At 59.2% G+C, this 27,952-nt stretch overlaps 2 protein-coding genes across 2 annotated transcripts; both read right to left on the bottom strand.

The window, feature by feature from the left end:
- Nucleotides 1–92: 92 nt before the first annotated feature.
- PRR7 (proline rich 7, synaptic) lies at nt 93–10,605 on the bottom strand. Its single transcript, XM_028528195.2, has 3 exons — nt 10,152–10,605; nt 866–1,522; nt 93–655 (listed from the first exon to the last, which is right to left on the bottom strand). Exons 2-3 carry the CDS (start codon nt 1,275–1,277, stop codon nt 258–260), a joined length of 810 nt encoding a protein of 269 aa, XP_028383996.1. The 5' UTR covers nt 1,278–1,522; nt 10,152–10,605; the 3' UTR covers nt 93–257.
- A 2,770-nt stretch (nt 10,606–13,375) lies between these two features.
- On the bottom strand, nt 13,376–27,849 carry GRK6 (G protein-coupled receptor kinase 6). Its single transcript, XM_028527724.2, has 16 exons — nt 27,639–27,849; nt 23,946–24,041; nt 22,901–23,013; nt 22,718–22,795; nt 22,280–22,380; nt 21,861–21,953; nt 21,700–21,763; nt 21,419–21,559; nt 20,941–21,131; nt 20,112–20,149; nt 19,932–20,021; nt 18,421–18,629; nt 18,203–18,340; nt 15,014–15,151; nt 14,788–14,922; nt 13,376–14,143 (listed from the first exon to the last, which is right to left on the bottom strand). Exons 1-16 carry the CDS (start codon nt 27,688–27,690, stop codon nt 14,090–14,092), a joined length of 1,731 nt encoding a protein of 576 aa, XP_028383525.1. The 5' UTR covers nt 27,691–27,849; the 3' UTR covers nt 13,376–14,089.
- Between the last annotated feature and the right edge of the window lie 103 nt (nt 27,850–27,952).

Below are 27,952 nucleotides of genomic sequence, written 5' to 3'. Positions count from 1 at the left end.
GCAGCTGAAAAGTGCGTTCAGGTTTCGCTTGTCAAGGCCCAGGCACCCCTGGTGACCACAAGCTTGGGCACAGTAGTGGGTATCCCCTCCACTTGTTACCAAACCGAATCACACACCTTTATTATCCTCAAAGTGTAACAAACGGGGTAAGAAATCCCTCCCACCCTCCACCCCCCCGCAGTCCAAGGGAAGCATTTAAAAGGCCCCGCAGTCAGGCCAGGAGTCCGCTAGTGGGGCCCGAGTCGCCGGGTGCCCCTCTATACGGCTGTAGTCCTCCCGAACAAGGGGATGGAGACCGGCAGGCGCCAAGCCCCGTGTTCCAGCGGCTCGCGGCTGCTGAGCTCCGAGTCGGTCCAGCTGGGGAAGACCCGGCGGCCGCGGTCCGCCTGCAGGCAGAGTGCAGGGCAGGGCGCTGCGGGCCGCGGGGCGCTGGGCAGGTGCAGCGCCGACGTGTAGCCTCGGTCCAGGTAGAGCGGCTTATAGCTGGGCGGCGGCTGCTCCTGTTTCTCCGCGCTGTCGCGGCGGCTCAGAAAGGGCGTGACGATCTTGCGATAGAGGCCGCGCGTGTCCGTGAGCACCTCGCTGTAGGGCGGTGGCGGCTCAGCCATCAGCACTGCCTCTTCGTAGCAGGGTGGCTTGGACATGTCCGATTCCGCTGCAGGGCGGGAAACGGTCCGAAAGCGTGAGGCCACCCATCCCAGAATCCCGCAGAAACTTTGGCCAGCCGCCAAAGGCAGGCCCAGCCTGCTCCTTCCGAGGTTGGAGGAGTTTGCCCCGGGGAAACCGGCGGGTGCGTCAGTGACGAGCCCGCCGGCGGCCGAGGCCCCGCCCACCCCGGTAGCCTCCAACGTAAGTCGGCACTTACCTTGGCGCGGGTAGCTCCAGGGACGCGGCGGCACGGAGAGGTGCGGCGGCGGCGGGTGCGGCAGCGCGTGATGGTGTGCGTGGGGATGCGGGTGTGGCTGCGCGGGCCCGTGATGCAGCATCGGGTGCACGTGCACATGCTGGTGCGCGTGCGCTGGCGCTTCAAGGCGGCCGCGGTGAGGTGGTGGCGGCGGCGCGAGGCCTGGGGGGCTTCCAGCCAGGCTGCCCTCGAGCTCGAGGGGCTCCAGCTCCAGGGCGCGTAGATTCTGCTCACGGAGTCGCTCCTCCTGGCGCCGTTTGAGGCGGCGGCGCAGGAAGCTGCAGAAGCAGCACAGTAAGACGATGAGCCCCCAGATGAGCCAGAAACCAGCGAAGCACGTTAGGAACGTGTAGGTACCCTGGGACATAACCATGGCGGCGGCGCGGGCGGCGGGTCCTCGGCTGCTTCACTGGACACTGGGCTCCTCCACGTGGCCCCAGGCCCGCGCCACGCTCCCAGGCACCGCCAACATCACTTGGGGACCTGCGGCCGGGGGCTGCCCGCTGCGGGGCTCAAGTCGTGCGCGCACCGGCGGGGGACAGCAACAGCAACGGTGCCCGCTCTTTTCCATGGCGCCGGCGGGCGCGCGGGCGGGCCTCACCCGGGACCGCGCAGGACCTATGGGACAGACACAGGGCGCGGTGAAGGTGCGCTGCAGTTCAGACGACTTCCCTGCCCACTCCTGTGCCCTGCGCAGCCCCGGGAAAGCCTCCTCTGCTGGAACCCCCGCACTCACCGGGGCCCCAGTGACGTCACGGAAGATGGTGACGTCACACCCCGAGGTTTCCCCGGTTGGGTTTTCCCGAATCTGAGATTCAGCCAAGGCCGGGGAGCCGAGGGAATTCCAGGCCGGCCGGCAGGGGGCGCGAGAAGGCCAGATTCAGCCTCTGAGTAAGGGAGATTGGCTACCCGCATCTCCAGGACACAGCTCCGAGAGGGTTTCATGGCCCGCTGGTGGACCCCCGCCAGAACGTTGAAGAGAAGCCTCGGTGCGGTTGCTTGGCTGCGGGGAAAGGGTGGCTCACCTACAGCCCTGCAAGCAGCCACCGGAGCCCAGCTTCAGCCCTACCCGTGTGTTTAGCAGCCCCTGGCCCTCTTGGTTTTGTACCCGCTCTCACCCTGGCTGCCCAACAAAGCCTGGAATAGCCCAGCCTGCACCGCGGCCTCCCAGTTGTCACCACTCTTGTAGCGGGGTCGGGGGGGGGGGGGGGTAGTGATTCCCGCTGCTACGGCACTCCACCTGCCCATCAACCCAGCGTGGGCTGTTCCCTCTCCTCCAGGCGCCTCCACCCGCCTGCCTGATCCCCATTTCCTCTCCTCCTACCCCCAGTAGCTGTGCTTTGCCCTACCCTTCTAGCTCCAGGAAGTCGGGTCGCTTCCCCTCAATTCTTTTCCCTTTCTACAGAGGGGAGGAAAAGTAGCTCGTCTTTGGAACCACCTGGCCCCACATCACTCCAGATGGGCACTTATCGTTCTGACTCCCCTCCACAGACAGGATTGAGAGGGGAGCCTGGCATCCTAAGAGGAATGTAGGAGGGAACCCTGACTGTGGAGTGACAGGTGGCAGGCGACTGTTCACCACCCCCACAGAACAGAAATGAGCCCTTCCTGAATGCCTTGTACCCAGGGGTTTTCATATGCAACCCTTTAGGGTAACTGGAATTATTCCTATTTTACAGAGAAGGAGGGGGTGGAGCAATTAGCTGTGTAGATGGCAGGTGGCGGATGCTGTAGTTTCAATCCAAGCCTGGCCACAAAACCCAGCCCCAGGGGGTGGAGGGAGAGGGCTGTGCCTGAGCTACTTTGTGGGCCTCTTCCAGGAGTTCCATGGACACCCCTATCCTCAGTGTGTCCAATGTACACACTTTCAGCTCTGGGGGCCACGGTGGGCCGGAGCCCCCAAGCTCAGGGGGAGCCAGGCCACAAGCCACCCCAGATGGCTCCTGTCTAACTCCACAGCTGCCTTGTGCCATGTGTCAGTTGGTGCCTGTGCCAGTCCCTTTCTCCTGGGCGGGGGAACCAGAACAGACAATGGCAGGAACAATAGCTCCACCCACCCCCTGTACAACCCTGCCTGAGGCTGCCATGGTGACACAGCCCGGATAAAAACTCCATGCTGCCAGTCACTGGGAGTTAATTAAATCTGTTGCTCTCCTCATCCTGAGCCCACAGGAATTTTCAGGAATGCTCTGAGGAAGTTGGCACTAACTAGGAGGCTCCTTGGCCTGCAAAGCAAGAACAACTCTGGGTCAGAAAAAGGCGCTTCTGGGGCTGGAAGTGATGTTTGGCTGAAGAAGAAATAGACATACCTGCTGAGGACCTTGTCCTAGGCCCTTGCCAAATAGAATCTTGTGTGATCATCCACACCACTTTCTCACTGAGGGGTCCCTCTGATACATGAGAAGACCAGCTCAGAGAAGGAAATTAATTTGCCCCAGGTCACACAGTTAGTAAAGGGGGGTGGGCTACAATTTAGCCTGAGTCTGCATCCAGAGCCCATCAAAACCCCTTCCCCTACCTGACAGCTGAGCTGTACATGAAAAGCCTGGTGCATGTGAGCCGAGGGACAGTAGGCAAACTGGCCAGCTTGTAGCCGAAGCATGCCTTCCTGTTCCTTCCCACTAATGCCCTGGCCCTTCTGGCCACCAGCTCCAGAGTGGGAACAGGCTACAGGTGGAGGAAACATGGGGTGGCAGCCCCCTGTTAACTAGGAATAAAGGACAGAGGCTGACTGTGCCCTTAGGGGCCCAGTGCAGCTGGCTGGGCATTAGGCTGTGTCAGGCCACACCCAAGACCAGCTGAATGCCACTGGGGCCCCTCAGCCAGGAGGCAGGAACTACTGCTGCATTTTACCCACTAGGTCACTCTGTGTCGGAGAAGAGATGTCTTGCAGCTGAGCTGGCCCCCAGACCCCACACTGGCGCCAACACCCAGTCTGAATGGGCGGGGCCCTGCCCGAGGCCTGCCTCCTGCCCAGCATCTGGCCGCACTGGAGTCAAGCCGTCCATCCCATCTAACCCACAGCAGGCGCGCTATCCGCCCCCATCAGGACGTTTGTCCAGACCCTGCCACATTGGCTCCCTGACCAGGCCAAGCTGCTCAAGGGCTCCCCAAGCAGCATCCCTTTGCTCCTTGGGCCGCTGTCATGCTTTGGCAACCCCTGCTATAGCCTCCTGTCCACAGCCTCTCACCTTCCCCAGCCCCTCCTGACTGTTCACGGTGACCACCTGCCCCGTGTCTGCCTCCAGCCGTGCCAGGTGTGGTGCCCGCAGATGGACTCCTCCTTAAGTCTGCCGTCTTATGTTGTTTTCTGTTTGTTCCCCCTTTCTTTTCTTACCTTCTCCCAGGTTATTTGAATGTGTTTTAGGATTCCATCTTGACATGTCTGTAGAGTTTGTGAGCATATTGCTTTGTACCATTTTCTAAGGCCACGTACTCCTTGGCAGCACAGCAGGGGATGAAAGCAAGGCCCAGGGCAGTAGGTTTCTTAAACTCTATGTTGCCTCAGTCCCCCTTCAATGACCATGGTGGATATTGAGCTAATCTGTGCAAAAGGCTTGGAGAGGCTCAACAAACAAGAGTGCTTCTGGAGGCTTCTGAGCTGGGGATGCAGAGGTATGTGGGTGCCCAAGGTGCTCCCTACCCCAGGGCTGAGCACTGCAGGTCATCCTGCAGGCATCCTGAGGACCGTCAGTGTTTGTCCCATTTCACAGAGAATGCTTGGCTCCAGGAGGTGAAATGACACCCAGGGTCACCTAGATCTCTCTTTCTGGGCCTGGTGCACTCCTGCAGGCACCTGCCACATTGCCTCTCCACGTGAAGAACCCCAGTTCCCCAACCTCAGGCCCCAAAGATCTGCTACTGGGTCCTTTATCTCAGCAAAGGACCCACCAGTGACCCCATCAATCAAATCCCGTCTCTCTGCTCAGTGCAGCGTGCCTTCATCTAACCACTTCCTTTGGTCCCCCTGCCACTGCCTTGGCTGGCAACCTGCACATCTCACCTGTGCCCCTATTACCATGGCCACCACCACTCTCTCTACTTCTGTGCTGGGTTCCTGCTGGGTTCCACCCACTCTCCACATTGCCCATTTTCCCCGGGGCCCCTCTGGCCTGAACCCCCCAGCGACTCCCCACTGCCTCAGGGCCCAGCCCAGCTCTCTATCTCAGGTCAGCGGGAGCTTCTAGAACTGGAGTGAGCGACAGAGCCGCGTGGAGGACTTGTTAAGACAGAGTTCTGGGCTCCACTCCCAGGTCTGGGATGGGGCCTGAGTGTTTGCATTTCTAATAAATTCCCAGCCCGTGCTGCTGTTGCTGGTCCAGAAAGCAGATGGTAAGAGCAAGCCGCTGATCTGGATCACAGCCTCTGGGACGAGTCCCTGCCAAGGCCTCTCCAGCCTTCCCTCTCAGGGCTCCATGGTTCATCCCTCCTGGAGTTCAGCCTCCAGTTCCACTTTCTCGGGGTATAGGGGGGGCCTGCCACACAGCTTTGCTGCTCTTGCCCCAGCAGTCACTACTCAGCCTCGAGGCCTTGCCTGTCACCTGCCTGGACAAGTCAGCCCTGAGCCACCTCACCCCACCTCCACCCCTGGCCCGCTGGCTGGGAAGCCCGGTGATGTCACACTGCTCTGTAGTGGCCTGTACTCGGCACCAGAGTCTGCGTCTGTCCTGATCACCTGGCACACCGTAGCTCAAAAACCATTTGTTGAAGGAGTGACTGGAGGTGTCCAATTACCCCTTAGCTATAGGGACAAGGAACACCTCAAGAGCTAGGTCTGATCCAATTAGTTCCTGGGAAATGTTGGCCATTTATCAGAAAGTCACTGAGAGGGGAGCCACCACCCAGCTCCAGGCCCTGGCGGGCTGTTCTGTACACTTGGCCTGAGCCACAAAGCCGAGAAGCGATGGCAGGGTGTTCTGTAAGCAAGCCGAGGGCCACAAGTCTACGTGAATGAAAGGAAAAGACCCCATACAGGCACTGGCCAGGGTCTGTGGTGTGGGCAGGGGAGACCCCAAGCAACTGGGGCTCTGGGTCATGAGATTTGCTGCCCATGGGCCAGAGCTACTGGTCAAGTGAAGTGACAGGGACTCAGACCAGGGGACAGAGGAGGGAGGGGAGTGTGTGTGAGAAGTGAGGGTGGGGTGGAAGACAGTGGCTTCGGGGGACAGGGACAGGAAGGAGAGGGTAAACAGTGACAGGAGGAGACTTGACCTGGGCGGTGAACACACAGCACACGTAACAGATGATGTGCTGTAGAACTGCACTCCTGAAACCTGTGATTTTATTAAGCAATGTCACCCCAATAAAGTCAATTAAAAACAAAGAAAAATAAATGATTAAATAAATAAATAAATGGTTTATAGTAAAAGAAAAAGAAAAGAAAGTGGCTGCTGCCCTGGCCAGGTAGCTCAGTTGGTTAGAGCATCACCCAGTACGCCAAGGTTGCAGGTTTGATACCCGGTCACAGTGCACATGAGAATCAACCGATGATGCATTGACAAGTAGAACAGCAAAAATCGATGTGTCTCCCTCTCTCTCCCTCCCTTTCTCTCTCTCCAAAACCAATAAGCAAATTAAAAAAATTTAAAAGACCCTGGTTGATGTAGCTCAGTGGACTGAGCATGGGCTGCCAACCAAATGGTCACTGGTTCAATTCCCAGTCAGGGCACATGCCTGGGTTGCAGGCCAGGTCCCTAGTGGGGGGCATTTGAGAGGCAATCACACATTGATGCTTCTCTCCCTCTTTCTCCTTCCCTTCATCCCTCTTTAAAAATAAATACACAAATTCTTTTAAAAAATTTTAAAAAGAAGAAAGTGGCTGCTAACCCATCCTGTGTGCCCTGCGCACACCAGGATCCCGCTGGCTTCTGTACATTCACTATCTCGGTGACACCCAGGAGGTGGCTGCTGCCATCCCCACCTCACAGACAAGGAGCTGGAGCTGGCTCAGGCCCACATGGGAACTCCCAGGTGACTGCGAAGTCCACTGTCCTAGCAAGAAGGGCATTTCAGGAAGGCACTGGGGGCATTTTTACACTCCTCCCTCACCAAGACAGATGAACTCAGGCCAGAGGGATGATGGGAACTGTGCCAGCTGCCAAAGTCATCCAGGCGTGGAGCTGGCCAGAGCCTCCTTCATCAAAAAGTCACTGAGAGGGGAGCCACCACCCAGCTCCAGGCCCTGGCAGGCTGTTCTGTACACTTGGCCTGAGCTACAAGGCCGAGAAGCGATGGCAGGGTGTTCTGTAAGCAAGCCGAGGGCCACACGTCTACGTGAATGAAAGGAAAAGACCCCATGCAGGCACTGGCCAGGGTCTGTGGTGTGGGCAGGGGAGACCCCAAGCAGCTGGGGCTCTGGGTCATGAGATTTGCTGCCCATGGGGCCAGAGCTACTGGTCAAGTGAAGTGACAGGGACTCAGACCAGGGGACAGAGGAGGGAGGGAGGAGCCCAGGATCCTAGGGCTTGGGGAGCTGTAAACAGGGCGACAGAGACTGGGCCCCTGAGGCTTGTGGGCGCAGAGGCCTTATATGGGTCTGCACCTAATGTACTCAGATCTGTGTCTCCACAGGGGCTGGCCACACCATGAGTGTGAAGAGGGGGACGAGGATCCCCTCTCCTGAGGAGCAGCCGGGTCTAACACACAGAGCACTAACGGGGGGGAGCCCTGGGTTCAAATTCCATGTCTGCCCCGCTCCACCCTGCTGGGGCTGGGCGACCCCATCCTAGCTCCTCCGGAGTCTGAATTGAAGGCCCTTGGCCTGTCAGACAGCAATGGCGACGCCCGCCTGGCTGCGTGAGGCAGGAGAACTGATGAGGGAGGTGAAACTCACTCCAAGACCAGGATGCACAGCTGCATTCGACCCATCAAATGCCAGCATCCTGCAGCCTTGAGAGGTCTGGAAGCCAGACCGTGGCACCATATCTGCCTGTGCCAGGGGTGGTCTGGCAAAAAGTGCCACCACCACTAGGCTGTGGACCAGGGGTCCTCGCCTCATGACCAGCAGGCTGGACACGGTTTATGGGTGTGTTTTTTGGCTCACAATCAATTTTTAAAAATTAATTAGTTGCCAACATTTAGAAACCAGGAGTTTTTACATAAAAGCCTGGATTTCTGGCTCGTTGTGGAAACCAGGCAGCCTGGTTACACCTCATCCCTGTTCTCACCAGGCGAGTGGCAATAGCTGAGCAGCATCTCAGCACCCCTCACCTCATCCCATTGCTCCCTGCACCCTGGAGGCACTGGGTCTCCAACCACCGAGCTAGACTGAGTACCCACAGGGGCCAGCCCCGAACGGGTTACTCTTTGATAAATTCTTCCTCCCACAGCCAGGCTGCAAGCTGATCAGGCCACAAACTAAGGCTTAGGCCCCTGGGGTTTCCCAGGGGACTAAGGTGGACCTCACTGCTAGGTCTTCCCCGGAGATGGAAAATGGAGGGAGTGAGGGAGGGAGCCAGCCCAGCAGCAGACGGAACACCTGAAGAAGCAAGAATATGGCTGATGGGTCTGGAAAAAGGAAAGGTGTACCAAGGCCAGAAGGATGGCATTTGCTCCCTGGCAGTGGACAAGAGAAGGTTAAGAATGCCCCTCTCGAAAGCTCTACAGTTCTCTCCTGCCCGGCTCACAAGAGATGTGTAATAGGCAGAGGGGCTGTGCCATCAGAATGGGCATTGGAAACCTCGTTCCAGTGACTGGCTCTGTGACCTTGGGCAAGTCACCGCTCCCCTGAGCAGCAGGACTTTTCACTTCTACAGTGGACATGCAAACTTACCTTGAGTCACTGTTGTAAGGATTGGGAAGGGCGGGGGCGGAGCCCTCACCCCAGGTCTCACACAGAGCGGGAGCAGAAGGAAAGGGGCCTGTGAACAGTCCCAAAAGCACTGCTGTCTGTGGGGTGGGGACTCGGGCCTGGTTTAGGGCACCAGCCATCCATGGGCTTCTATGCCAAGGTCTTAAATGCCCAGGATAATGGTCACCTCTGGTGCCCAGGACACCTCCCTAGATGGGAAAGGAATGCCAAGGGTGGTGGCTGTGGGCTGTGGTCTGTGGTTGGGGCCTGTGGTCAGTAGGGGCTGGCATCTGCTGAGTCAGGCCCAGGAGAGCTGACTGGAGGGATGGCTCTCTCCCCAGCACACTGCTTCTGAGGGGAGGTTGGGAGGGAAGCCAGAGGTCATTTCCTCTGACCCACTGCCATCCTCCCAAAGGAGCTCCCCTGGAGGTCAGGGCATCTCCATGTGGCATTGGCCTGCCGGCCAACCTGCATGTCTGCCACCCAGCACAGTCTGGGCTTTGTGCTCAGACAAGAAAGGGACACTTGTGATTGAGACAAAGGGCCGGGGCACTCCCATCTGGCCCGAGGTTCAGCTTCCCCGGGTCAGCAGTGTCCTTTCCTCTGCCCCTGCCCACACTGTTCCCATCCCTCCCGGGAGAATGGCGGCTTGGAACGCGGAGCAGAGGCCCACCACCAGCCCGAGCCGCCGCGTTCGGCAGGGCATGTGCCCTGCCGTGAGGACGAGGGATGCGAGCTTTTTTCCTCTCCCCCGGTAAAGAACATCGTCTCTGCAGCACCCAATTCGGGGTTGGGCCATTTCAAAGGCAAGTGATAGCGGTGGCGGTGGGGGAGGAAGGGTGGTCAGGCACAGACCCCGGACCCAGTCTCCATGCCACATTCCTGCCACAGCAGGCCAGGGCGGCCCCACGTTTACAGCCCTCCCAGGAGCCCTGCTGCGACGACTGCAGCCACGTGGGAGCCAGATCGTGCCCACCGGGAAATCGCCCCCAACTCCCACCATCAACCGGCTGTGGAGGGAGGCACCCCCAGATGAGCCAGAGGGCCCAAGCTACTTCAATTGCGAGAGGAGTCCCTGCGTCCCCTATCCCCCAGAGCCCTGGGGCTGCAGCCCCGCGTGGGGTGGGGTGGGGGGAGGGGTGGGAGGGAGCGTCGCCGCCCCGCAGCCGCGTTGCCGGGGAGTGCAACCCCGTTGCTGTGGCAACCGTTTCCAAGCGAACCGGTGGCTGCTCGCGCCCTGCTCCTTCTCCCTCGCTCACTGGCGCCTTTCCTCTCTCTCTGCCTCCCTCCCTCCCTGCGGTGGGGCTTGGGGGAGGGGCTCCCCCCGCCGGGGCGGGGGGCCGGGGCGGCGACCCAGGTCCGGGGTACAGATCCGCTCGCGGGAAGGGGCCGACCCGGGAACTGTCTTCCGCCCTCACTCCGTGTCCACCAGCTCGCTGCCGCCGCCGCGGTACTCACGGGCCCAGGCATCCTCCTCCAGCTCGTCCTCCTGGCTCCGGGAGAGTGGCGCGGGGCCCTCGGACAGAGCCCCAGGCCGGGGCAGGTGAAGGTTGCCCCGGGGAGCTGACTGTGGCAGCGAAGGCGGCTCGGAACGAGGGGCTGGAGCCACCAGGGCGCGCGCACGGGCGCGTTCACGGCGCGTCCTGAGCCCGGCGTGCGCGCGCGCGGCCGCCAGCAGAGGGCCCCAGCCCCCCGCGCCTCGCAGCGGAGGAGACAGTTCCGTGAGCCAAAGACAGAGGACCCACACCCACCTGCCGCGCCGGGTTCCCTTTGCACAGGGAATGCGCTCGGCACGCCTCACCCTTTCTGGCAATAGACTGTCTGGGCTAGGCACACTCAGGCAAACCCAGTGTACACAATCGGCCGAGCACACGGATGCTCCGCCAAGCAGCTGAACTCCAGACCCCCGTGCTCCCCCCGCCCCCCCCCCCGCCCCCCCAGCCGGGAAAGCACAAAAGTCCCGGCTTTGGTCGCATGCTGACAGGGACTGCACTCATGCAGTGGGCAGGGTTGGAGCAGGCAGGTACCCAAGTGTGGCGCCAGCTCAGGAATCCATGGCCTCCTCCCAACTAGTCTCCTCCCACTGTGTCCCCAGCAAGCCTACATCACCACACACTTACTTAGAAGTAGCAGGAGGAGGAGAACCATATCGCTGGCCTCCACAGACCCTACTCATCCCCAGCAACAGAAGTGAGCTCTAGCGAGGCCCCACTGCCTAGGCTGAGCCTGAGCCTGGCTGTCTGCCAGCCTCTGAACTGGGTTCTCTGTTTCATGGGGGAATATCATTGCAGCCCAGGGATGTCATCGTGGTGGACTGTACTCGCGATGCACAGTGGGTAGGTTTCCAGCCCGGTTATTCAGACTCCTTGGGGTTGGACTCTGGCTCAGCAGGGCAGACATGGCTGTAGCATCTTCCTTTTGGGAGTTGTGCTCCGATGGGAATGCGGTCTGCGACTAAGACCCTGGAGCTGTCCCAGTCTGGTTCTTCCAGTCTATCAGCCCCGACCTTTTTTTTAACAAATATTTTCTAATTTGCAACCAAGGACCCCTAACAGGCCCAGGTCACACAGCTCTATGTATGGGAGGCATATGCGTGCACAGTGGGTGTGAGCCCTGCCCCACCTAACTGCATGGACTGAGAGTGGGGGGTTTCCCAAAGGAAACTTGGGGTGCTTCTGTACTTGCTGGGCAGACCCCTTCCACATAAGGCCCCACATCCTTAACACAGCTTGCAAAGCCCTGCTTGGCTTATCTCACTGACCTCCACTCCAGCTACTCCTTTTCCATCTGCCTCCCCACCACATCCCACACCATCCTAGACCACTAGAGGCCCTGACTACCCAGACACATCCAGTCCTGTGCCCTGGGGGGTCACCAACCCTGACTCCTTTGTGGCCAAAGGGGCTCCCCTCACTAGCCCCATGGCAGTCCCAGCCCTGCCAGCTTTTAGATGGTCTCTGTCACACTGCTCACACTGGGTCCCACTGCTCCTGTGCCTGCCTACCTGGCTGAGCCCCTCACTGGCAGGGGCCCTGTCCCCAAATTCCCAGCTCCCACCTCAGAGCTGGATGGCAGGGAGGGGAGTTCAGGGAAGGCTTGTTGAGAGGCGATTCTGGGAGTTTCCTCTGCAGAAATGGCAGTGAGCTGTAGGGTGAAGTGAACCCTAGTAAAGTGTCCTCAATGTTTCCCTAGCCCAAGCAGGAGGTCTGGACCCATTGCAGGTGGTATGCCCCTGGGTCCTTCCTGTCCACCTAGCACTCACTCACACCTGCCCAGGGCTGGGCTCTTAGCCACTGTATGCTGACACCTCCCAACTGCCCTCCCCTCAGAGCTGTAGTAGAGGGGCAAACACATCTTCGGCCCCAACCTCAGGGGCAAGATCCACTTCATCTTCGGTGGACTTCCTCCACCCCGCAACAGCAGCCCACCAGCTGGAAGACCCAGCAAGGCCCTTTCTGTGCCGTTCGCCTCATTAACAGAAGAGGTGGTGCACACTCCACTCACCACACAGAGCTGGGAGAGAACAGGCTAAGTGGGTACTTGGAGCCTTCTGGCCACCCCTGAAAACTGTCAGCTTGGCAGCCAGCACCCACTCCCCTGGGTAGACGGGAGTCCTGTCTATGACCTGGGGGCCAAGGGGTGGGGAGACTGGCTGCTCCAGTGGTTTCTCAGAGCTGCTTTGAGGGGCTGGGTGTCACCCTCATCTTCCCACACATGGGAGGGGCCTGAACAAAGCCAGTTTGAAGAGTGACCAGGCTGGGACTCCAACTTGTAACATCAAAGCTCATGTGGCCTCTATGGCACGTGGTACCCAGCACAGAGGCAGAAATAAACCCTCATGGTGGTTCCTGGGCATCCCAAAGGTGCCCATACAGCTGGTCTCCACGTGCCTCTGGTACATCCTGACTCCCAGCACCATCGCCCCATTTTTGCTTGGGCCCACCTCCTGCTCCAGGGGCAGAGCAGTGGCCCTGGGCCAGGCACCTAGTAGGTGAGACAGACTGGGCAGGTGTTTCTAACAGCAGCTCCCACCTCACTCCCCAGGCTGTTCCAAACCCACGGTGGAAGGCCAGGCCACCATGGCCTCCAAGGGGGCACTGCTGGCTGAGCCTACCTCTGGAGCACAGAGCCAGACCCCAAGCCTCTGCCCTCACCCCATTTACAATAGAAAGCTGAGAAACCAGGTGTGAGCTCAAAGGCCACCGAGGCTGGGCAGCCTGGAGAGGCTAGCCCAAGGTCAGCCAAGGGGGCCCCTGGGCCTTGCTGGAAGGGCTGCCCCCAGCAGGCCCACCTCTAACCCCCTCCAGCTTCCAGCAGGGCAAGGGAAGCAGGAAGACCCTGGGGGCACCAGGAGAAAGAAAGAGGCAGGCAGGGGCTGCTGGACAGGTTTGTGCTCAGGCTGTATTCACAGATACGTGGCAGCTCACATCAGACAAAATGAGTAATAAAAACTGGCTTTAAATGTGGAAAAACCAGGGTCTTGTAACCCCATGCGACCCCGACACTGGGACCAGGACAACCATCAGATATGGAAGGGCTGGGCAGTCTAGGGTGTGGGTACATGGCCTCAGCCAACCCCCTTCACACATCTCCAACGCACGCACACGCGCGCACACACACACACACACACACACACACACACGGACATAGGGAGGGGCGGATTATTGCTGGCCACACGTGTCTATTGTCATGAGGGAAGTCTGGAATGTTTGAGGGTTGGCCAGAGAAAACCTCCGCACCTGGGAGGGGGTGTTTCTGCAAGAGGGTGTCCAGGAAAGGGCCCAGCGTGATATGAGGCACCCTGGGAGCTGGAAGGCAGAGGCAGACCTGCCTGGGACAGCCTGGGCAGTGGACTGGTGGGCCCCAGGGTCAGCCCAGTCTCTGGTCACACTTTGGCATAGGCCCCAGACCCAGCTCTGACCTGTGCTGAGAAGGGCCTGTATGGGGCCCCGGAGGTGGTGGCCTGAGCCCAGGGCAGGAGGGTGGGCATGAGTCTTGCTCTCACTCGGAGGTCGGCGGTGGTGAGCACAGTGCTTGGGCACCCAGGGGCCCAAGGAGCCGGGAGTTTGGCAGTGGCCCCTCTGCCAGCTCCAGCGTGGGTCTTTAGGGTGCTCGAGGCGCTATATACATTCGTACAAATACATAAATACGGAAAGCCCCGAGCTCCACAGACAAGAGCTGAAGGGACGGACGCACCTTTGTCCCCGGGACAGCCTAGGCCTTGCCACACTCAGCCAGAACAGGGGCTGAGGGGCCAAGGACACTGGGGACAGCTCCAGTTGTGTTCCCCAGGCCAAGCCTTGAGTGGACAATGGGGAGGACCACTGTGCAAAACTGTAAACAGCACTCGGAGTAGCTGCTACCGCCAACCACCGCTGGGGGCCTCAGGCTCAGGGCTAGAGGCGGGTGGGGAGCTCTTCGTCACTGTCGCTGCAGTTCCCACAGCAATCCTGGAGAGCGGGGAAGACACGGAGGGAGAGAGGCAGAGCATGCAGTGTTAGCCACCACTGCCATCACTGGGTGGCCCTGCCAGGACAGGCCAGGAGCTGCCCAGGGCCATGCTCTGGGGAGGGGACCCCCCACGAGGGGCCTGGATATCAGTGCAGAGGCTGCCAACCACAGGCTGAGATAAGGGGGACCAGGGGGAACCCAGGCTGTCAGGGCAGGGCCCCATCCAGCCACTCTCCCCTGGGGCTGGTGGAGGCAGGGCACGGGGAGACAGATGCTAAGCAAGGCTAGCAGCTTGAAGGTGCTGGGGTGCAGGGAATGGAAGCAGTGGGTTGTGGGGGGAGCGGGCACCGGACTTCTTTCTCCCACATCTCGCCTCTGCCATGGAAGGGCTGCCCGTGGCTCCCCGAGGCCAGGCAGAAGGCCAACCCACGGGGAGCCTACACTGCTCACCTCTGGAAAGAGAAAAGAGGCCATGAGCCCAGCCAGGGGCAGGGGACAGGTGGGAGTGAGGCCAGAGACCCTGGGCACCTCTGGCACAGCTGGAGGAGGCCCACTCGCAGCACATGCGGGCACTGGCTGGCCTCCTACCCACCGTCCCCTGGGGCAAGGCTGGGGGCCCAGGTGGGACACTACTGGGGGTTACCTGGCGGCTGAAGAGTCTCTGCAGTAGTCCCTTCTTGGGGGGTGCAGGTGGCTGGCCTCTCCAGTCCAGGTCTGGGGGAACTGAGCCGTCCAGCCCGAAGACATTCAGCTCTTGGAAGCACTCAGTTTCCACCATCTGCCATAGGACAGGCGGCTGTGTGAGAACTGCCCCCAAGGCCACCCCCTGGAGCCCCCACCCCCACCCCCACCCTATGGGCAAGCCCCACCTCATTCTGCCAGGGGATAGGCACGCTGCCCGTGGCAAACTTCTGGTAGAAGTCCTGGTCGGTGGGCTCCAGCTCCACACCCTTCACCGTGGAGAACTGTTCGATGTCCAGGACATCCTTACAGTAAATGGCCTGGGGCTGGGGGGACAAAGGCTGTGCAGTCAGGCAGGAGCACCAGCCCTGCTCGGGAGGAGAGCTCAGCCTTGAGAGTCGTTCTAGTTGCTCCAGCCTTGCCTGGTCACAGATCTCTGGTTCGGAGTCAGAAACCAATGACACGTGTGTCTCCTAAGCACGGCAGTCCCTTCCCTTAGAGGCTCAGTTTCCCCTCTGTAAACTGGGGATCATTTTCCCTCACTCACCCACCCCAGCCAGCAGCCTCTAGCACCAGGTGGAACCACTATTCAGCATCCCCTCCATCCACTCAGTGGTCTGGGTGAACAGCCGGGGAGGTGAGCACAGGCTGAACCTCAGCAGGCACTTTCAGCAGGGCCCGGAGCTGCGGGGTCTTCTGTCCTGGACTGTTCAGCAGGTTGCTCCATCCCCTCATGCTCCACAGCCAACCAGGGGATTAAACCCTCCCAGCTCCCCAGCACCCTGCTGAGAGCCCACCTCACTCCAGAAAGCCACTTTCTATTTCATCGCTACATTGTCTTCTACACTTGATCTCAGACAAAAAGCGATACACTGTCTTCTAAATCCTACTGTGAAGGGTGTCAATTAAAACTTCATCACATAAAATAGTGCAGCTGATGCCCTGGCTGGTGTGGCCCAGTGGCTTGGGTGTTGTCCTGAAAACCAGATCACTGGTTCAGTTCCAGGTCAGGGCATGTGCCTGGGTTACCTGCCACGTTCCCAGTGGGCAGGGAGGGGAGGGGAGGGGTGTCTCAGGAGACCACCCATCAATGTGTCTCACACATCGGTACTTCTCTCCCTTTCCTTCCCTGCTTTCTAAAAATAAATAAAAATCTTTGAAGAGAGTAGTCCAGCTGCTCTGGACAAGTCTGCCTATTCCCCAGCCATCCCATATGAGCCGGCAAGTCCACTCCTAGGTATATACATACCCGAGAGAAAAGAAAACCTGTGTCCCCACAAAAACCTGTATGTGCATGTCATTTGTAACAGCCAAAGAAGGAAACAACCCTAATGCCCACCAACCAATGAAAACAAACAAAAACGGGGAAAGTTCACACACTGGAATACTGTTCGGTTATAAAAAAGAACCGCTATAGGCTACAATCCTGATGAACCTTGAAAACATTATGCAAACTGGAAGACGCCAGTCACGAAGGGCCTAGCTTCGTGTATGTGAAATGTCCGAACAGGCAAATATCGAGAGACAGGAAAATCCGTGGTTGCCAGGGCAAGGGGAGACGGAACGACTGCCAATGGGAACAGGGCCTGGGAGGGAAGGGGGAGCGAGCATGCTCTTGGATGGTGGCAAGGGCCGCTAAAAGCCACTCAATCATACTTCAAAATGAGTGAATTGTACGGTATGTGAATTAAATCACAATAAAGCTGTTAAAATTATATTTTCACCTGCTACTTCTAAAAAGTAAAACTCCAAGACACAGGTTTTCTAACTGTGAAAGCCTGCTCCGGGCAGTGGACAGTTTCAAGGTTAAAGGAGATGATGTGTGCGCATGCGCGTGCCGTGTGCGGGATGGGCAGTGCAGCACCGCGCTGGCTCAGCTCCACTCCCACAGCAGTACCCACATCTCGGGGTGCCAGTGAGGCCAACATGACACAGCGCTTCAGAGGCGGCAGCCTGTTAGCGGGTCCCTCACTTCCACTGATCTCTATGATCCACAGCCCACACCTCACATTCCCGCTCACTGTTCCCCAAAGGCCCCCGTCTCACCTAAAGATGCATCTGTCACACTGACCCCTCGTGGCCACATCATCTCTCGACGCTGGTCCCTGCCTCAGGACCTCACTGTCCAGCAGTTCCTTCTCCTGGGACTGCTCACACCCCAAATCTTGGCTGGGTTCTCTCCTTCACATATTTTAGGCTTTTGCTTAACTGTCAGCTCCTCCAAGACCATCCTAACACCCGCTCCCTCCCCACCGTCGTTCCTCATCTTCCTAGCCTGCTTCACTTTTCACCGCTGCACCTCACATTATCCAAAATGTTTCCACTTAGTGGTTTATGCTGGTGTGTTCTCCCACCAAAGCATGAAGGCAGGACTGGGCCCTGTGGACCTCATTATCTCTGAGGTCTGGCCCCTCTGATGTTTGTTGAATGAATGAGCAATCACATATGTGGTTGACAGCTAGCAACCTGGCCTGCCTCCCCAGCATTCCTAGTGAACAGGGAACCCAGTCCTCTCACACATGGGAGGGGGAGCAAGCACATGACCTAACCTTGGCCACTCAGAATCTTCCCTGCGACTTTATACAGAAAAGCCTGAATTGAGTGGGAGGATCGTCAACAGGCTGAAGCAAAGCCAATGTGCCCTGACACCCTGATGTTAGTCCTGCTCTGGCACTTTCTGGCCAAATGAACCAACAAACTCCACGTTGGGAGGACTGAGTTGGGTTTCTGCCACTTGGATTCTGATAACTTGAGGCTATTCTTGCCTACAGAATTCCCAACCCACCACGATGCTCAGTAAATGCGTGAGACTCTACAAGAGGAAGGGTTCAGCACACAGGTGGGAGGCCAGCACCTCCAGGTTCCACCAGCCCGAAGCTCTTCCCCCTGCTGTTAGGAGCATCTCGGTTTTCCTTTGGGGGACCAGTCTTCCCCACTGGCATTGTTTCAGGCAGGCACGTAATCTGGGTATGGCCACCCAGGGCCTCTGGACAACCTGAAGCAATGCACATCAGCCTTCACCTTTTTTCCTCCTTTTTTGAAAGCGTTGGGCAAGAGATGCTCTTTATCTACTGGGTGGCGGAGCTGGTAGGATGTGGGTTTGAGCTGCTGGGCCCCAGTGCCACACCCGGGGGAGAGCTGCCTGCAAGGAAACACCACACAGCGACCAGTACTCGGGGAGGGAGAGAAGAGAGAATTCCTACAACACAGGTGGAGCCCAGATGTGGCTTTTCATTTCTGGGAGCCCAGGGCATTATGTTTTGTTGGCTAAGCCATTTAAGGTGGGTTTTCTCACATTCAAACTGAAGTTGTCCTGACCCCAAGAGTCCCCAGCCCCCACCCTGGCTTGGTCCTGCTTTCAGATGCACCCCACTCACGTCAGGCTTGAAGGGCGGCTCCAGCATGCCAGCTCCCAGACGCTTGAAGTTCAGTTTCTTAAAGAGGGGGTGCTCCTTCACCTCACGGGCACTGCCTCCACGACATCCCAGCCGCTCGGCAGGGTCCTTGCAGAGGAGCTGTAGCAGGGGAGGGGGGTCAGGGTGGCCTCGGCAGAAGCGCCCCTGGCCCGGCCCAGGCTTCCCGCCGGCTGCCGTACCTGGGAGCAGAGAGAGCGGGCCTGCGGGGAAAAGCGATCGGAGTACTCCTCAGGCACTTCCTTCACCAGCCGCTCCACCTCCTCCCGCTTAATCTTCTTTTTCCTCTGCTGGAAGGGCGACTGGCCAGCGATCATCTCGTATAGGAGGCAGCCGAGCGCCCACCAGTCTGGGCTGAACGTGTACCGCTCATTTTTCACCACCTCTGGAGCTGGGCGGGTGGCACAGGAGTCGGGGTGAGTGGGAGACAGGGGGACCCCAGGAGCGCCCAGCACGAGTCAAGGCTCAAACACCATCCAGCCAGGCCGGCACCAGCAGTGGCCTGGTGGGGACTGTGGTGAGGAGGTGAGCACACACCTCATCGAGGGGAGCTGACGTGACCCGGCAGGGGCTGGGTCTTCTAACTGTTCAAAGTCAGAAATCCACATTTTAATGTGAAGCTGTCTGGCTTATTCACTCTTGGCAACAAATTCTAATTGTTTTAAAAAATCATTTGAAGCATAATCAAGATAATTTTTTAAAAAACAAAAAAACAATAATTTTGTCTTTACATAATTGATTGGCTGGGTGGCTCAGTGGGTTGGAAAAAGTGGCGGGTTCGACCCCCCATCAGGGAGGCAACCACCCAACGTTCCCCATTAGATGTTTCTCTCTCTCTCTTAAATCAATAAATACATCCTTGGATAAAGATTAAAAAACTTAGAAGTTAAAAATAATCTTGCCCCAGCTAGTGCGGCTCAGTGGATTGAGTACCAGCCTGCAAACCAAGGGGTCACCAGTTTGATTCCTAGTCGGGGCACATGCCTGGGTTGCAGGCCAGGTCCCCCCAAGTGGGGATGCATGACGGGCGGCCACACATTGATGTTTCTTTCCCTTTCTTTCTCCCTCCCCTCCCCTCCCCTCTGTCTAAAGTCTTTAAAAAAACTTTTTTTGCTCAAAACACAAATGAGGCCCGTGCGGCCACCAGGCTGTAACCTGTGGACTGTCACGGAAGAGAGGAGGAAAGTCATCTGCTAGATGCCTACACTGCCTGTGGGGCAGGGACCTTGCCCCTGCTGCCTCTCCACCTTTGAGGCCACCCTGGCACCAGGTGTGATGGTCACAATCAGGGACAGTGAGGTGGGGAAGTGAAATGTCAGGCCCGAGCACGCACCACCAGCAGGGTCAGGGCAGAAACCACCCACAGCCGGGGATGTGTTCGGATCCGTGTCACGGTCCTGGAGGGAAACCTGGGGCCTCGTCTTGGCCCCGCCCCACAGGGACACTCCCACTGAGGGTGGGTAGGTCAGGGGAGTGGAGAGCTAGGGCCAAAGTCACAGTTTGAGTCCCCACACTGGTGTCTCCCGAGAGCCCCGCTAACAGGAGCTCAGTGAGCATTCGGTGAGTGAGTGAAATGGCTTGGCACATTGTGTGGGGCCTTGAGCCATGACCTCCTGACCGGCAAAAGAGGGACAATAGCTCTTCCTAGTCCCTGAGACACAGGAGACTCCCAAACAGAAGTGGGGGGACTCACCCATATAGCCCACGGTGCCCACGCGGCCTTTGATGGTCTGGCCCTCAGGCACGTGCACAGCCAGCCCCAGGTCGGAGATTCGGATGTGACCTGAATGTGGAGGGGAAATCGGGGAGCCCGGTAAGCAGGTGGGCAGGACCCCACCCCGCTCCACCCTACCTCTGTGGTCCCCCTACCCACCATGGTCATCCAGTAGAATGTTCTCTGGCTTCAGGTCCCTGTGGGGAGAGAAGGCAGAGTCAGACGCTGCTCAGGTGCCAGGCAGCCAGGCAGGGCCACCCCCTCTCAGCCTGGTTGCCTCCTGGGTGGAGATGTGCAGTAAGGTGCAGCAGTCATTTGCTGCCAGGGTGGCAGATCACCCTGCCCTCCCCCTGTATCAGCCCCGGCCCGAGGGGGCAGATGAAGAATGGAACCAGGACCCTAGGACTCACTAGGCAAGTGGAAGGCATCTGTACCCACCCCCCCAGGGCAGCTCCCCAGGTATCACCAGTACCCTTGCTCACCCCAGTTTCGAGGACCTCCTCCTGGTTCTCCCCACAGCTCTTTGGTGGCTGCCTCTATCTTTCCTGTCTGTCAAATGGGGCTGCTCACTCGTCCCTTTCAGGGCTACTAGGAGGCCCCAAGGTAATCACCACCAATGACAGTAACAGGCAGAGCCCTCACTGCTGAGCCCTGCACACCCAGCTCCTGGCTCCAGTGTCTCTTATTGAATTATTTCATTTGGTCCCTATGACAATCTGCCAGGTGGGAATTACAGCCTCTGCTTTCCAGGAGAGGAAGTGGTATTGGGAGCAGGAAGCAAACTGGCACAAAGTCATGGCGTGGGGGGTGGGGAGGGTGACTCCAGGCTCACACCCATCTCAGCCAGACCCCAGAGCCTGCCTGGAGTGGGCAAGTGTGGGGCCTCCAGCCAGCACGCCACTGGGTTCAGAGGGGCTTGTGGCTGCCCCAGCACACCTGTGCTCTCCCACCACGTCCCCTCGCGCCCGGCGGCGGCAGAGCCGCACACCTGTACACGATGCGCTCCCGATGCAGGTCCTCCAGGCCGCAGCAGATCTCCGCAGTGTAGAAGACGGCCCGCGCCTCTGAGAAGCCAGCCTGGCCCATGTGGTAGATGTGGAACTTAAGATCGCCTCCGTTCATCAGCGTCAGCACCAGGCATAGTGCGTCCTTGGTCTCATAGGCGTAGGCCAAGCTCACCTGTGGCCAAGGGGACCCGAGTCCTCAGGCAGAGCCACAGGCCACCTGGTGGTGGGGCTGGTGCCAGTTACCCCCAAAATCCTGTTTAGTGCCACTATGGGGAGGCCCAGCCTGCTTCCCGGGCCTGGTGTCAACACCCCAAGCCTGCCCTTCTCTGACATCTCCAAGAGTGGGAGGTGGTGCCCGGAGGGGATGAAGGGTGGGGTGGGGGGAAGAGACCTCAGCCCAGTGTGTGGGAGGGCTGCTGCATGGCCAAGGGGTGGGTGGGGTCTCCTGTCTGTACTTACTACAAACCTACTGTTCACTTTCTCCAGGATCTGCTTCTCGTTGAGAGCCATGGCCTCCCCCTTCCGCTTCTTGATCCGCTTCTTCTCCAGTTTTTTGCAGGCGTACATCTTGCCTGTTGCCCGCACCTGGCAGGCGCACACCTGCAGCCAGGGTAGATGGGGCCCATGGAAACCAGCTGTGCTCTTGTTGGGTGTATGGGGGCTCAGGGTCGGGGAGGGGCTTCTCTAGGACCCATCCTACCCAGCCCACACACTCTGCAGGGGTCTGACCTGCCACTCACCTCCCCAAAGCCACCTTTGCCCAGGACTCGGTACTGCCTGAAGGTGTTTTTGGTCACTGGCTGCCTGTGGGCACGGGTTTGGGAAGCAAATGGCTGAGCAGGGGTCCACATGGCAGCCCCAACTGCCTGGCCTGCCCCAGCCTAGCCTTCGAGGAGCTCACCTTTCCAGCCACTTCCACTGCAGGAAACGGTTGAAGTAGATGCTGTCGAGGTAGTCGGCAAAAGGGGCGACGCTCAGGTACTCGTGAGTCAGCCTGCAGAGAAGGTCCGGCCCACTCACTGGTCAGCCCGACACCCCAGGTTGTCAGCTTGATGGACCAGGCCCCCCATTACATGCATGCTCAGCCCAAAAGGCGGCATCCTCAGCCAACCCTCCTGCTAACCCACCTAGGACACCTGTGCTGAAGCAGAGGATGCCACAGAGAGGGGAGGCAATCTGCCCAAGGTCACACAGCAGGGGCAAGGCTGGGATGAGAGGCTGAGCCCCTCCACCAGCAGCTGAGCTGTTCACAGTCTGCAGGGCCCATAGAAGTGCCCTCCTCAAGGTGCAGTTTTGGGCCTGCAGGAGGGAGCGGCTTACCGGGTGAGCTCCTGGAAGAGGTCTTTGCAGGGCCCCTGCTCTAGCCGCTGCGCACAGTTGGTCACCATCTGCTGGGGGATCTCAGGGATGAGGTCAGGACCCTGGGGACAGGTCACAGACAGGTCAGTGAAGGGGGGCCCCTTGGCCAGCTGCCCAGTCCTAGGGCAGAGACGGCATATATCTCAGGCCTGCCTGTACTGGGGGTGGCTGCAGGCCAGGGGTGTGTCAGCCTGTCTGGTTGTTGAACTCGGTTCCTGCCTCTCCCCTGGAAGCTGGGAGAAGCAGAGCTGCCGGCAGGCTGCCCGGCCCGCCTCGCAGGCTCTGTGTCCACAGTGCTGCCTGGTGGGCCTGGGGCATCTGTGTCCAGGTGGCAGTCATTCCTCTCCCCGCCACCCAGCTCTGCCCGCTGCCGTCACCCCTCCATCACTGCTCACTCACCGTGTGGCTCAGAAAATTCTGCATTAGCTGCTGCCCACATGCCTTCCTCTTCTCATCAGGGGTCACTTCATACTCAGCCTGCAGGGTGGGAGGTGGAGAGGCTTGAGGTCTGGGAGAAGTACCAGGTGTGGGGAGCCAGGGCACACAGGCCTGGGACCTCCGTCCACCCTGGGCTGCACTCACCACCCCATCCAGGAAGGCAATGCAGTGGGTCAGCTCAGGCCTCGTCGCACAGAACTCTCGGAACAGCAGGCGCCCGATGGGCTGCCGCTCGCACAGGCTGTGGTAGTCACGCTCTGCAGGCAGAGGTGGGATCTGCTGGGTTCCCGGACCTGGAGCCTGCCGGCGGCGGGGCGCTCCGGTCCACACCACCAGGCCCTGGGCCCCCGAGACAGCACCCTGCGCTGTAGCACAGTGCCCTTTATCTCCTTCAGAACCCTCGCCACAGCCCTGAGCCAGGTACCCTGCTACATTGTAGCTTGGGACTGAGGCCCAGAAAGGCTCAGAGATTACTCCAAGCTCACGCAAGCAGGAACATAGCTCCAAAACCAGGCCCCTCACCTCCCCCACGGTCTCCCGGTTCACACCACTTGCATTTGTCACAGTGCTGGGGTTGGGTGTGGTCTGAGGTTCCGGCCAGGCCTGGGCTGGGCCCACACCTGTTGCCTGCCTGGTGAAAGTATGGGAGGAAGCTGTGGCTTCCGGCGAGCTCTAGGCTAGGCCTCCTTCCCAGGCGATGGAAACAGCCACGATCTACTTGCCCAGGTGCGGGTTATCAAGGGAGACTGGGCAACCTCGATGCTGATCAGTCTTGGGGCCTCAGCCAGGATAAGCAGGAACTGGGTTCTGGTCAAGGGTTTGATGCGCCCCCAGGGCTGAACTGGGTGGGGCTGAGCACAGGCCTGGGGCTCCCAACACCTCCGATCCATGGGCTGGCTCCAGCCCCTACTGCTCCCTCTGTTCCCTAGGCTCTGCTCCTCTCAGACTGCTCCAAATGTGACACTGTCCTGCTCCCTGTAGTCACCCACCCGCTCCCTGCTGTCCCTTTTGCATTCTGCCCTCCACCCATCACAAGCCCAGGAACTGAAACCGGACTGGGTGGCGCAGCCTCAGCCTGCCCCCGGACCCCTAACCTTGCCGCTCTGCCCCAGGGTGAGGTCTCAGGGGAGGCTCCCTGGTACCAGCAGGTCCTCCTCGCCTCAGCACCCGGTCCCCACCCAGGCCTCACCGAGGCTGAGCCGCAGCTCCTCGCACTGGCTGATGTGGGGGAACTGCAGCATCTGTCGCCATTTCTTGCTTTTGCCTTTGCGATTCCCACTGCCACCTGTGGGAGCAAGCAGGCAGGTGCTGAGTCTGGCCACCACACCTCCCCTCCACCCTCAGTACGGTCCAGAGGCCTCAGGGCCCAGCCCAGGCACGGCTTACTCCCTCCCTCCAGGCGGCACCCGGGCCTTCCTTCCACAGGCTCCAACATACCCTCCCTGGGTTCCAGGACACAGGACACACATGCTCCCCTATGCCCTCCTGCTAGGGGTCCCTGGGCTGCAAGAACCGAGAAGATAGTGCGGCCAGGCCACTGGGGGAAGGGTGGGGTTTTGAGGCAGCCTCGATCAGCCTGCTGGTTCCTAGCAGGTCGGGTTTCCCAGGCAAAGAAGGTAGAAAAGAACATGACAATGGAGGGACCTGTGTAAGTCAACACCTAGAAGGGAGAGATTCTAGGACGTATGGGACATGCCTGAGAGCTGCCAGAGCCAGAGAATAGCCTGAGTCACTGGGCCCTGCGTCAGGGCTATCACACACTCAGATAAGGTGGTAGTGGGCGGGGGGGGGGGGGGGGGGGGTTGTTGGCACTCAGAATGTATACCCCTGAACACATGGGCTTCCCTGGCCCTGATACCTGCCTCATTTTACCCAGTTGACCGCTCAACTGCAGCTGCTGAGACCAAGGTAGCAGCCCAAATGCCTACTACAAAGCCAGACATGTACAGTGAATGTGGACCAGATGGGCGACAACAGGGACAGGTGGGGAGTGCGGTGAATGGAACCAGGCCTGCCCGTTCTGACAGGGGGAGCTGCAACACAACTTCAGCTGTGGCTCGGTTGCTGCTAAGCAAGAAGGCTGGCTCAGTGTGGCCAGCTCTTCTGATTTCTTAAAAACCGCTAGGAATCCAAACTGTTATGTGAAATACTGATTCCTATTTTTTAAAAACTCCCACTGCAGCCAAATAAAACATGTGCAGAGAGCTAGCCAGATGTGACCAATGGGCCATGAGGCTGAGAATGGTGGAAGGGGCCTGAGCCTCAGAGTCACAGACTGGCTGGAATCTCCAGTTCACACTCTGGGCCCATCACTTTCCCACTGTAAGCCTCAACTTCTCCATGTGTACTTCGGGTCCAAAGCCACCTCCAGCGGTGTTGTGAGGGTGACTGGCAGAGCCTGTGTCCAGCACCCAGTAGGGCTGTGGCAACAACGGGTGGCCCCCAAATCCAACTGCTCAATGGCAATCTCAAGCTACCACTGTCCCTTGCCTGGTCTCAGTTGCCCCTCTGGTTTGCCCAGCCTTGTTTCCATCTGGCCTTGCTAAAGGCAAGTGTTGCAGAGGCAAGGGGCTGCCTCCTAGGGAGGGAGCAGGGCTGGGTCCCTTGATGTGCTTCCTGACCCAAGCTGCCCAGAGGAGGAAGTGTCGTTGCAGGGCACCCATTGGGAAACCCACTAGCTGCCCTCCTGCAGCCTGCGCCCAGCACATCCCACAGTCATTGCTCCACTGTGAGTAAGCAACAGACCCCCAACCCCGCCAGGCCTCCCCAGAAGGGGAACTCCTCCCCTACCCCCACAGGTCCCTCCCCCAACCCTCCATCCGCCTGCCTCCCCCATCTCCCCCATCGGTTACTTCCTCCTCCCCCTCCTCCCAGCCACATTAAGGCAGCAGCAGAGTCACATGCAAATATCCTGTTCTGGAACTGCCACCAGAGTCAGTGGGGCTCCTCCCCAGCATAGATGGTCCCCTTGCTGTGCCTCTGGGCACCTGAAAAAGGAAGGGCTATACAAGGGCTCACACCCCCAGGGCCATCCCATTTCACCCCACAGCAGCTCTGCCTGACTTGCCCAATTTCATAAGAAAACAGACACCCTGAAGTGAACCAAGTTGTCTAAGACCACAAACCTGGAAGTACCAGAGGAAGGATTTGAACCCTCGTCTGAACACATACACCAAGGGTTCTCAAACCACTTAGGGCCTCAGATCACTTGGCAAGCTGGCAAAGGCCTGGCCCCAAGCTGCTGGCCAGCTCATGAAGGGATTCTGATGCAGCCAGTCCATGGGCCAGGGTTTAGACTCGGGGACAATCAGGATTTCCCTTAGTTTTCATGTCCTGTCCCCAAACACAGCACAAAAAGGTTACTAAAGTTCATAGAGAAGAGATGTGTGTAGAGCCAGGCAGGTGGGAAGGGCAGAGCCAGGTGGGGTGAAGGCTCCCCAGGGGAGGTACAGGTCCTCAGACTGGCCATACCCCTTTATGCCTCACCCGAACTCTGGCCAGGCAAGGCAGCGCTCTCAGCAAGACTGAGGCCTGAACTGGCCACATCCCTGGGAGGAAGGCCTGGCCAGGCTCTCCTCACCCCTCCTCCCTGGCTTGCTGGATGACAAGGCAGAACAGAATCGGCAGATGCCCCCAGAGGCTGGGAGGAAGGCCCGGTCCCGGATTCGATAAGGGGGACACAAGATAAGGAAGGCTCTGGGCACTGAGGACCCAGCTGGCCATGCCCATGGCCAGGCAGCACCTTCCTGGGGTCAATGCCCCATGGGCAGGCAGAAGGTACCAGACGCTGGGCCAGCTGGGGTCTCTTCTGGGTTTCCTATGGGCTGTGTAGGGAGCATCTTGTGTCCTACACCTGGGTCAGCCACAGACTTCCTATGTGACCTGGGGGACAGTCCCTGCAAAGTGATGCAAAAAGATGAAGCAGAAGACTCTTTCAGCCTGGAAGCCCAGCAAAGAGGGGAAAAACTGTCATGACCTCCCTGACTTAGAGTTCCAGAAAGAAGGGTCTTGTTCACTGCAGGTCACCCGCACCCCGGACAGGACACAGCACAGAGTGGGTGTCTGGTGATTAAGTTACCAAGGTGGACAATAGCAGGTGAGGGGCAGACCTATGGCCAAGCGATGAGGATCAGGTCTGGCCCTTCTGTGTCCCCAAGGACACTCTAGAGCAGATGCCTACTAACATCTGGGGTGGCAGCCGTGAGGAGCTCCCTGTGCCAGGCCTTGCACGTACAGCCCAGCCAGCCCAGCAAGCTCTCTTCTCTCAACGCTGCCTCGCTCATTTCTGCGCCTGTCTCCCCCACTAGACTGTGTGCTTCCTGAAGGCAAAATTCGTGACCCATTCACCTCTGTCCCCAGTGTCATGAAGCCCTGAGCAAGTGGCAGTCACGTTGGTACCATATGTGACCAGCAGTTTCCCCAAGTCGGATATTCCTTCATTCATTCTCCAAACCTTTACCCTGTACGCACTTTGTGCGGGTCCAGGCTGTGCGCCGGGGCCTGGGACCGGGGCACGTGGGGGTAAGCTGCCCCTTCTAGAGGCATCTTCTCACCTCTCTCCTGGGAGAGGCCTCAGAGCAGGTCTCCTGGGTCTCAGGTCCCACCCTTCCCTCTTCCGTTCTGTCGGTTCACCAGACCAGCTCATTCACCCCTTCATTCTAGTCCGCCGCGAGGGCGGCGGCCTGACCCCCGCCCCTTCCTGGGCCCGGGCTCCAGCGGGCAGGTGCGGAGGAGGACGCCGGGCCGGAAGGACTAGTGTCTGCAAGGGGTGCGGGGCGCTGGGCGCGCTGCCCTAGGGGATGGGGTGGCGGGGTCTCCCCGCGGAGCTCAGAGGCCGCGCGTCCGCGCTCTTCGCACCCAGCCGCCCTCCCGGACGTCTCACCTTCCCGGGCCTTGAGAAGCACCGTGTTCGCTACGATGTTTTCGAGCTCCATGGGCTGCGGCGCCTCAGGGCCGCGCCGCCGGCCGGGATCGCGCGCGGGAGCCGGGGCCGGATGGCGATCGGCGCGGCTCGGCTCGGCTCGGCTCGCAGTGACCGCGCCGCGGCCTCCCGGGCCTCCGGGCCGCCGCCGCCCGCAGCGCACTCTCTGCCCCCTCCCGGGGGCCACCCTGTTGCCGGCCCGCCCCACCCCACCCTCTGTTTACTTTACTTGGCCAATAATCGGGCGGGCACTCCCCGCGCCGTCTTCCCATTAG

Source organism: Phyllostomus discolor, chromosome 13 (genome assembly GCF_004126475.2).
Source record: "Phyllostomus discolor isolate MPI-MPIP mPhyDis1 chromosome 13, mPhyDis1.pri.v3, whole genome shotgun sequence".
Classification (NCBI taxonomy): domain Eukaryota; kingdom Metazoa; phylum Chordata; class Mammalia; order Chiroptera; family Phyllostomidae; genus Phyllostomus; species Phyllostomus discolor.
This window is presented reverse-complemented; position numbering and strand designations above follow the sequence as displayed.

Bases quoted from the DNA above. Each gene is read 5' to 3' on its own strand.
- PRR7 (XM_028528195.2), bottom strand. From the start codon at position 1,277: ATGGTTATGTCCCAGGGTACCTACACGTTCCTAACGTGCTTCGCTGGT. The intron at 656-865 runs GTAAGTGCCGAC...CCCGCCCTGCAG, and splicing joins CTGGAGCTACCCGCGCCAAG to CGGAATCGGACATGTCCAAG.
- GRK6 (XM_028527724.2), bottom strand. From the start codon at position 27,690: ATGGAGCTCGAAAACATCGTAGCGAACACGGTGCTTCTCAAGGCCCGG. The intron at 24,042-27,638 runs GTGAGACGTCCG...TTGCTCCCACAG, and splicing joins GCTTCTCAAGGCCCGGGAAG to GTGGCAGTGGGAATCGCAAA. The intron at 20,150-20,940 runs GTGTGCGGCTCT...CTCTCCCCACAG, and splicing joins CGGGAGCGCATCGTGTACAG to GGACCTGAAGCCAGAGAACA.